A 10386-nucleotide genomic window follows, 5' to 3' on the forward strand; every position below is an offset into this window, starting at 1 on the left:
ATTTTCCAATGAGAAGTGAGAACCCCACGAGACCAGATGTTAAACTAAAATTTCACCTGCAGTGAAAAAAATTCAAAGAAAGTATCAGAGCAACCCTTTGATCTAGCTTTTTTATTTTTTAAGCTCCTTCTCTCTGTAGAATAGAATATATCATGTCATACAAATGTTATTGTTGTCGAAAAAACTAGATTATCAACACTTAAAAAGAATCCAGTTAATAACAATTGCAATACCTTCAACTAGTAATGCAGGACTTTAATTCATATTGGCACCGCGCGCTTTCTACCAATAATTTTTTTTTTTTTTTGCTAAAATATTAAATGAGTCGTCCGTAGCATCATGTAATGTTAGAGAGAGAAAAGCTGAAAGAAATCCCATGCCAACTCTAAATTGAACACAAGTCGATTCATTTTATTCTAGAAGGAAAAAAAAAAAAAAAGGTATCATTCTTTATGTTTCTTTGTTTGGTGAAGGGGCAGCCTTGGTTGGCATTTAATGTTTGATTGAGTAAAACATCATCTGGACAATTATGGTAGTGGATCATATATTCCTTACAGTTATTAAGTAATACTACTAACAAATGATAAATGAATAGGGACAAATCCCAGTTCAATTTAAAGATTGTGTTATACTGACCTGGACAGGATCAAATCACCAAAGGGATTTTCTACTATAAAAATCTCTCCGTTTTTTTTTAACATATATTTTAAACACCTTTTTATTTCACATATATCAAATTGTTACAGTATATTTTCTTACAAAAACTTCAGAAAATTGTAATCCAAACACAGACGAACAAGGTACCATTTTAAGTGAAATTAAACAATACAATGCTGCGGTAACGAATGTGGTTCCACGCCACAGACAAGCGGACAGCAGAATTTGAGTTGGACCAAATTGCACCACAGGAAAAAGACACTACTGTTACTGCCAAGCAATTAATTGAACTGAACAATACAATGTGCCAACAGCAATTCCGGTCACCCCACTCATTCAACGTTGTTAGACCCCAATCGGACTGATCATTCTTCCCAATTTTTTAATTTGTAGCATAAAAACGCTTTAGTCAAAATTATAAAAAGTCGGTTAAATCAGTGATTCAATTCGACTGGTTAACCCGATTCGTAAACTTTTCGTTCTCTAAATCAAGATGTTTTCATCCTTATCATTTTATCAATTTAGCATCGATGGCTCCAACTTGCATTACATTATTTTAATTTAATTTTTCAAGTAATTTTGGAGAATGGACATATTTAGCCATGTATATTCGATTGTAAGTTTAGTATTTTTGAAACATCTTGCATTTCTGAAACTTATAAAAATATAAAATAATTATGATAACAATGAAATCAGCAAATTTTTTAAAACAGTTCGACTGATCTGACCAATTGGCCCCTCGTCTAAGAGTTTAATTTTAATCCAAGCCTCGCTGTCCAGTCCGCCTTTAACAACAACATTGACTCCATTATACTTACGGTTGAGGGGGTGAAGTGCGACTACCTCCTAACTCCTAAGCTATCAGTTAGTATTCTCTTTTACTTTAAGCGAACTTTAACGGTGAAATCTTTGATTGAATATAAGCAAATTCAAGCGTACAAGCATCCAACTCCAGACCTGCCGCTTGTAAACGTGGTAGTAGGTGTAGAAAAGGGACTCTTAGTAATAGCAGCAGCAGTAACATCAGACATATTCACCACCAAAACTGTTTTGACAGATGGAGAGGGAGTACTTATCTCACAATTCACGTGACCCTTAGGATGTAGGACTTGCTTGCTTTACAGCCCCACTCTTCCCATGAAGAAAAAAAAAAAGGGTCCAACCCTACAAACTACCCAACAAAAAAGAAGAGGAGGGACAAAAAAAATGTACCAAAGCCTGGTGGCCATCATTAATGTATTAAATTTTGACGGGGGTGGAACTCTTGCTTCTCGTCAATTTGTCACATTAAAAAATTGTTCTGCTTAAAAAATTTAATCGAGTGCACAGTACATCAGTCTGATTTGATAATAATTCAGTCTCCTCCGAATTATTCTTAGGTTGTATTTGGATTGCATTTTTCATCATTTTTTATGAAAAAATTACTGTAACAATTTGATATATATATGAGAGAAAAAGGTGATCACGGAAAATGATAATGAGTTTGTTTGGATAGGGTATTATTTGAAATATTATTTGGAATAATTACTGTAGCACTTTTTGTGATGTGATGTATGTGAGATAAAAAGTTGATTGGGAATATAAAAAGGTGGGTTGGAAAATGTGTTTATGATGCAAGCGAAATATTATTTGGAATAATGTGTGTATCCAAACACTCCCAATATTTTTCGACGGAAACAAGCAATCCAAGCAGAGCCTAACTTAGACTTTCTTCGATTCTTTCACATCCGTTAATATAGGAATCTATCGTATTGACAGAAAAAAAAAAAAAAAAGAGAAAAGGGACAAAAAAAAATGTACTAGGAGTAGTAAAATGGGGTGGAATTTGCTTTAAGTTGTGGGGCAGATGCTGCAAGGAACAGAGAGAAAAGGACATGTAACCGTTGGATTGAGAAGGGACTATGGACTGAGTAATGTAGGAGAGAGAGAGAGAGAGAGAGGGGGGGATGAGACTTGAGAGGATGGATTACAGACAAATACATTTGCCAGCCTGACGGCCGGTTTCTTCTTCCCTTTCTTTCGACTTTCAATTTCAAACCAAACCCCCCCAAAAAAAAATACAAAAAAAAACAAAAAACAAGGATGGATGGATAGATACAAATGATAGAACGCCACAAACTTCCAGATGATTACCCATCACATGGTCTCGCTGTCTCAGCTGCCCCACTTTCCACTTCTTCTTCTTTAACTGGCTCCCACCTCTCCCCCACCAAAAAAAAAAAAAAAAAAAAAAAAAAAAAACTCTCTTGATTCCCAAAGGCCCCAAACCAAAGCCCCTCACATCCCATTCATTAAAAAATAAAATAAAATAAAATACTCCTTTTTTTTGTCTAATTAAAAGTGTTTTATATTTTAAAATATTTATAATATTAAAAAAAGTAATACATTTTTAATTTTTTTAATATAATATTTTTATTATATATACATATTATCATTCAAATTTAAAATTTAAATTTATGAGAGTAAAATTTTTAAAAAAATACAAATATCACAATTAAATTATCATAGTTAAAAAATTAAATTCTCAAAATCGGAACCAAATAATTGAAATGGATGAAGTATAATACCGCAAAATATTCCAATTTCAGATTTAATTTCCAAAACTATCCCCACTCTTATCCATATATCCCGGCCCCTTGGCTTCCCTGCCCCACTCTCCACTCATAAAACCACAGCATAGATTGAAGACAAGACTCTGCCTATCCCATCCAAGTCTCACGCCCCATCTCCTCTTCTTCTTCTTCTTCTTCTTCAAATCAAACAAGAAACAAAAACAACAGCACAGAGAAACCAACAAAACGCATCAACACAGAGCACTGCACGGCACCCAAACCAGAAAGTAAGAACCGAAAAGAGATGTCAAAGGAAGTGGGTGAAGAAGGGCAGACCCAGCATAGGAAGGACTACGTGGACCCGCCCCCTGCTCCCCTCTTGGACTTTGCCGAGCTCAAGCTCTGGTCCTTCTACCGTGCCCTCATCGCCGAGTTCATTGCCACCCTCCTTTTCCTCTATGTGACCATCGCCACCGTCATCGGCCACAAGGTGCGCTACGCCGCTGACCAATGTGACGGCGTTGGCATCCTCGGCATCGCCTGGGCCTTTGGTGGCATGATTTTCATCCTCGTTTACTGCACTGCCGGCATCTCCGGTACGTTCTTAACTAAGTAACTAACTGCATGGCCCATCACCGTGCCCTCCATTCTCTTCTTCTTCTTACTCACTCACTCCCTGGTAGCTTAGTTGGTTGCTTATATATATGTATTATAAGTAGTAGTAGTAGTAGTCATGTATTGCTGCTGCTTAATCGTGCTTTGATTAGGTGGGCATATCAACCCTGCGGTGACATTTGGGCTGTTCCTGGCGAGGAAGGTGTCGCTGTTCAGGGCAGTGGCTTATATGGTGGCACAGTGTCTGGGAGCTATCTGCGGAGTTGGGTTGGTGAAGGCTTTCATGAAGCACCACTACAACACTTGGGGTGGGGGTGCCAACTCTGTGATGCATGGCTACAGCAAGGGCACTGCTTTGGGTGCTGAGATCATTGGTACTTTTGTCCTTGTTTACACCGTTTTCGCCGCCACCGACCCCAAGAGAAGCGCTCGTGATTCTCACGTCCCTGTATTCTTCTTCTACCTCTTTCCCTCTTCTTGGATTTGTTTTTTCCTTTCTTCCTTTTTCTTTTTACCGGATCATACCTTAAATCCATTTGAGGACGTAATGTACTCGCGTGGTTTTCCTTCGATTTTTGTGATCCCGTTGCATCACTCCTTCACTGCTTAAAATAGATTAGAATAGGAGCAGAGTAAACGATTACAATTGAGAAAAAAAAACAACATCTTTGTGAATTTTCCATAGTCATGCAACTCTGCTATCTGTATGTGTTTTTTTTTGTGGTTAACTTAACATTTTCGTCCTTAGGTGTTGGCTCCTCTGCCAATTGGGTTCGCCGTGTTCATGGTTCACTTGGGTACCATTCCTATCACTGGAACTGGTATCAACCCTGCTAGGAGCTTTGGTGCTGCCGTCATCTACAACAATGACAAAGCCTGGGATGACCAGGTAAGTTCTTTTTTTTTTTGTATTCCTTGCGAAGATGATTTCTTTTTTCTTCAAATATTTACTACTGCTGCTACAATAAATGTTGCTAGCATCCAGCAAGCAGCAGGAGTATCATTTTAATGGGATTCTTTACAAATATATGGTGCAGTGGATCTTCTGGGTTGGACCATTTGTGGGGGCATTGGCAGCAGCAGCATATCATCAGTACATCTTGAGGGCTGCAGCTATCAAGGCCTTGGGATCTTTCAGGAGCAACCCCACAAACTAAAGTTAAAAAAGAAAAAAAAGGCCATCCATCCACCTGTCCATGAGGCGTGAAGAAATTAATGAATTCCTAATTCTCTCTCAATATCTGGAATTGCTTGTTTTCCGTCGTGTGTGTTAGATAGATAGAGGGAGAGGATTTAATTTATGAACCATCCCATCTTTTCTTTTGTAAACTTATCATTCCCTTTAACTTGTTTTTCATATAGCTTCCATCTTTTTTTTTTTTTTTTTTTTTATGTTTTTCCTATTTGTTGCTAGTCTTGGATGTGTATATTTATTTGGTATGATGAATAGTGCTGGTGGAGTTGTTTCTTTAAATCTCTGCAAATATTTAGAGTTGTAAACGAGTCAAATCGAATCGAGTATTTCATGTTTGAGCTCTGTTCGTGAAGTGATTCGAACGTCTGTGTTTGTTCGTCAATTTTTGAATTTCAAATGTGTTCGCGTTCGTTTTGTTCGAAGTGTTCGAATTCAAATTATTTTAAATTTTAAATATATCATGCAAATTATTAATTATTTTAAAAAATAATTAAAGCATTAAGTGATTAAATTTTATTATTTATTAATTATATAATTAATACTCCCTCCGTCCCATTAAAAATGTCATACTTTCCTTTTTAGTCTGTCCCAAAATTAATGTCACTTACCACAATTGGCAATAAAAACTTTCCCCCATTTCTATCTCATACCTTTAAATATACCAGATTATTTTAAGATTTTGATGGGCCCTAAAAAATTACAAGGGTTGCACTTGATATGCGTGAGTTTCACAGCAAATGGAAACAATGGTCGTGCAAGGAACATTCCAAAAAAGCGGTTGAAACATTGTTGAAACATGAGTCCCACAGGTCTGTCACCACTCCTTTATCATTCTAATAGTCAATAAGTTACGCTGCTCCATAGAAACCGGATAGGGGCATTGGTGGAAGTTACACCAAAATCGTTTGAAATCCAGACACTGTTGAAAATAAACACAACTCCCGAAGTGCGACAATTATTTCGGGACGGAGGGAGTATTAACATAAAAATAATAAATAAAATAAAGTAATTTGCCCTCCAAATATAAAAGTTCAGTCATAAAATTAATGCTTAAATTTATGAAATGATAATTATGTTCATGTTCGCAAATGTTAGTTAAAACTCGCGAATATGCTCGTGTTTGCGTTCGCTCGATTATTAATCAAATAAAAAAATTCGTTCGAATTCGATTTGTTTAAGGTTTCGAACAAATTTTTCACGAACGAGTCGAAACGAACCGAGCTGCCGAACAGCTACAAATATTGCTCCTTTCCTCTCTGTTGCAAGTGGCAATACAACACCAACCCCCCGGGCCCTTCTTCTGCCAGATACAAAATAAAATGAAAACCCATTATTGTGTTCATTTTTTTGGAATGCGGGGATCCAAGGGAACTTAGGGTTGATAGTACTGTAGTAGTTCCATGGGGTGAAAAGAGCCATTGTCCTTACTATTAACCCCTCGGGCCCCCTTACATGACGTGATAAGTTTTGATCATGCTCTAAAGATTAATTGCTCTGTTTTCTTCCTCGGGAAGTTTGATTTTGACCAATTCATTTCCCGGAGCAACGAGAGGGTTGCAGTTGGGAGGGTATGATTATCATTGCTTGGAAAGAAAGAGAAAAAGGGTTTTACTTTTACCTACCCTGTGAAATTGGTAACGAAGAAGATGCTCCAGTTCGTGACTCAAAATAAGCAGTGAGTTGTTATCGGTGCATTTGTGGTCCATGCAGCTTTTAACTTTTTCTTCTCTAAAGAATTTGTTAGGGAGTGTAGGCCACACTGCAGCTCTGGAAAGCCTGAGAAAAGGTCATTCTGCAGGCGCGACACAATGAAGGGGTGGGGGACCCTGCCCCTGATGATGCCTTGTTTTGTTTGGACTTAAAAGACGAACAATACAGGACTTTAGCATAGGGAAAAGAAGAGCAGTTTAAACGATGCTCCATAAAGAAAAGTGTGTTCCTTCTCTAATACTGTAGAATAGGAATTAAATGGTGGCAGAGGGAAAAAGAGCCCCGGTCCGGTGCGAATTTTGATGACATTCCAATCCAAGATCACAGGGTCCTGTGACTACCGGATTTGGGGCAGTATGACCGTCCCTGCACGGTTCATGGTCCAGATTGGACCTCAAAAAAATGTGCGGCTCAGATAACAAGTGGTAACTCGATTTCCGCGCCAAATGTGGGACCCATCACTATCTGTTGTGAAAATACAACCTGTGGAAAAAAAGTTACACGGTGAACAAAAGAAATTACGCGCTGTTGATGAAGAGGAAATTTGTCAGGGACGGTTGCACCTTCAACCGTCCCTGCCCCGAGTCCGTGACTACCCGATGGAAGGAAGGGCCTAGGAACGCTGTGCGCGCCCACATGGGAGAGCAAAACCACCGGTGGGGAAATGGCCGGGGGAGCGTGCTAGAGCTAGAGTCCGGCATTATCCATATCCAATTGGCTTTCTTTTTCTTTTTGGGGGTTCTTTCTTTCTTTTTTTAAACAACGAAAGCATCGTACGATTCGGCTTTAACATTTTGTTGATTGTGTCATAGCTAATAATATATTAATTCGGATGTAGTTAGTCTTATCCTTGGATGAATTGCTTTTGCTTTTTGGAGTTTAGAGTCAATAAGAAAAGACAAGAATAAAAGGTTGGATCACTAATCTTGCTTTATTTTGTGCGCTGGTAGTTCAAGAACAATTTCTGAATACGTTTTCATGGACATTTTTTTTTTATAAAAAATATTATCATGCTTGCATTATATATACATTTTTTTTCATTGATTATATATGTTGTCAACCATGATTTTATCTCGCATACGTCACATCTCACGAAAAAATGCTATAATATTTGCTTTTCAATGTTTTGTCCACAGACCTAGTGCAGTATAAGATGAAAACTTCTACAAGGCGGCCACCCTTTGTATAATAATGCCCGTTTCCTTTGACAATTTGAGAAATAGCTTGCCAAATTATTCCATCTCAAATATTAAAATATTAAATTTCTCTACATTTCTCTCTCCCTCTCCAAGCTTAAAAACAAAAGGAAAGCTTGTAGTGCAGAAATTGGGATAACTTTAGAAACCTCCCCTAAGGGGAGCTTTTTGATAATTTCACTAGCGTCGCTTGAGATTTGTAAAATTACACTAATCTCCCATAAAATTAAGGTTTTGATAACAAAATCAGTCCAAATAAAAAAAAAGTAACATTTAAAAAGTATTTTAAGGAAATAGATGAAACTTTTATTCCATAAATACTCCTTATGTATGTGTATAAGTTATATTAATAAAAGAATGAAAATAATTAAAAATTAGAAAACAATTAATACACACATTTCACTACTTAAAAAGTTCACATTCAATACATTAAATAACACAAATAAGCAACAAAATTACACTAATGAACACACGATTTAACAAAACAGACTAGTCATCTTTCTTAATATGATATTTGTTATGATTCTTATGATTTTGAACAAAAATTTTTTTTTTTGAATTTTGCCTTTCTTTTCCCTTCTTTCTCTTTCACTTCTACGAAATAACTTTACAACTATCACAACTTTAAGAGTTTCAAAAAAAAATTTCTCATGACTGAGGGTGTAAGCGAACCAAACTGCTTGCAAAGCCTTGGTCAAAAGTTTGGCTCGAACTCAGTTTGCCTGAATTTGCGCTCGAACTCGAGCTAATCGTTTTGTGTAACGAGCCAAATTCGAACATCAATAGTAACTATTCGAGTACTCAATGAACTTAATCGAGTATTTATATTATTTATATATTATATATTTTAATTATAAAATGACTATTATGAGTTAGTATTTTAATAAATTTACATGAGATAATATTCAGTAAAAAAAGTGATAGATGACAACAATTGTAATTTGATAAATCTAAAATGTAAAAAATTAAAAACAAGAAAAGAAAAGCTCAAGCTCGATCTCGAGTAGTTCGAGCTTTGATAAGACTTGCAATTTACTCGAACTTATATTTGTAAGACTTGCATTACGTTGAGTCAAGTTCGATTTCAAAATTATATATATTTGTTTGAGCTTGAACTCGAGTATGGTACTACTTGAGCTTAACTTAACTCAATAGCATCCCTACTCATGACCAATCTTCTTTTGTCCTCTATTTTCTGTCTTCTACTAGAAAGCCCTTCTTCTTACGTCATTATGTACAATTGATTTCTCGTCATTGTCAAATTATGTCAATCACAAAATGATGCCATTTGATATATCAATTGGCATTATTTTGCAATTGCAGGTTACCGTGTACAATTGATTTCTGATCATTGTCAAATTCTATCAATCACAAAATGGTACCATTTGATATTTCAATTGGCGTTATTTTGTAATTGCAAGTTACCATTCATCATTAAAGAAATTTCTAACAATTATTTCCATTAATTAGTCACTAACAATTAATTAATACTCTAATTACTCAATCGTCAGATATTAGTTTCTAGTAAGGCATAAAGTCTAGGGTACATCGGTAAATTTTTCATGTGATGTAACTAACTGAGCTCACAATTATGCCAAGGGAGGTGAATATAATTTATAAACTTCAAGAGAGCTGGTGAAATTGTTAGAAACCTCCGAGGATTTTAAAATTACCCCGCAGAAATTCTCCCCGAATCTCTCATCGACCATTTTGAAGAAGTAAATCCTGAGGAGATTGCATCCTTGACCAGTAGCTGTCGACTGCAGTGGACCAAAATCTCCCCACCTATAAGTTATTCTTTTTCCCTCACTGAATTCTCCGGTCCAGACACCCGATGGAATCCTTCGGATGACCAAATGAAACAATGGAAAGAGTAGTCAGTCGTGCTACAGTTGAGAGGAAAAATCATAAGCAGTCCTGTACGAGATGGAAAGCGGTGATTGCCTGGCTGGTCTCCCAGAATAGAAACAGCCAGAATCGAGAATAGACGGAGAAAAAGACCCCAAAAAACTTTCATTCATCTTTGCTACGGTTACTTTCATTACCCCAAAAAAACCATTTCAACTACCACACAGGATGAACTAACTACCAAAGAGCTTCAACCAGATCGTGATCATGTAAAAGATTATTACACAGCAGATACCAGCCGTTTTACCTCCAACCTTACACAACAGCTTGTTTTCGCAAGAAACTCAGTTCTGAAGACATCCTCTACATAACTGATAATCACGTCAATGCTTACTATTGTTTTAGTACCTTATGTTGAATGATACCACTTGAGAAATGCTGACTAATGTTGGTTTTTCCTACGTGCTTTTGGTGTTTCAATTTTCTGGTGTAGGATGGGGAATGTTAAACATAATTATGAAGCCCGTCAATTTCATCCACTCACACCAACATTCTGTTTTCTTCACTTGATGATTGGGCAAGTTAATCTTTCATGGAAGAGAACACTAAGAGA

General features: G+C 36.7%; 1 protein-coding gene across 1 annotated transcript; it reads left to right on the forward strand.

Moving 5' to 3' along the window:
- The first annotated feature begins 3309 nt into the window (after window positions 1–3309).
- LOC113710208 (aquaporin PIP2-7-like) lies at window positions 3310–5361 on the forward strand. Its single transcript, XM_027233087.2, has 4 exons — window positions 3310–3805; window positions 3977–4272; window positions 4573–4713; window positions 4862–5361. The coding sequence occupies exons 1-4, from the start codon at window positions 3514–3516 to the stop codon at window positions 4979–4981; spliced, it is 849 nt and encodes a 282-aa protein (XP_027088888.1). The 5' UTR covers window positions 3310–3513; the 3' UTR covers window positions 4982–5361.
- The last annotated feature ends 5025 nt before the right edge of the window (window positions 5362–10386 follow it).

Source organism: Coffea arabica, chromosome 9e (genome assembly GCF_036785885.1).
Source record: "Coffea arabica cultivar ET-39 chromosome 9e, Coffea Arabica ET-39 HiFi, whole genome shotgun sequence".
Lineage (NCBI taxonomy): Eukaryota > Viridiplantae > Streptophyta > Magnoliopsida > Gentianales > Rubiaceae > Coffea > Coffea arabica.

Bases quoted from the DNA above. Each gene is read 5' to 3' on its own strand.
- LOC113710208 (XM_027233087.2), top strand. From the start codon at position 3,514: ATGTCAAAGGAAGTGGGTGAAGAAGGGCAGACCCAGCATAGGAAGGAC. The intron at 4,273-4,572 runs GTATTCTTCTTC...TTTCGTCCTTAG, and splicing joins CTCGTGATTCTCACGTCCCT to GTGTTGGCTCCTCTGCCAAT. The intron at 4,714-4,861 runs GTAAGTTCTTTT...TATATGGTGCAG, and splicing joins ACAAAGCCTGGGATGACCAG to TGGATCTTCTGGGTTGGACC.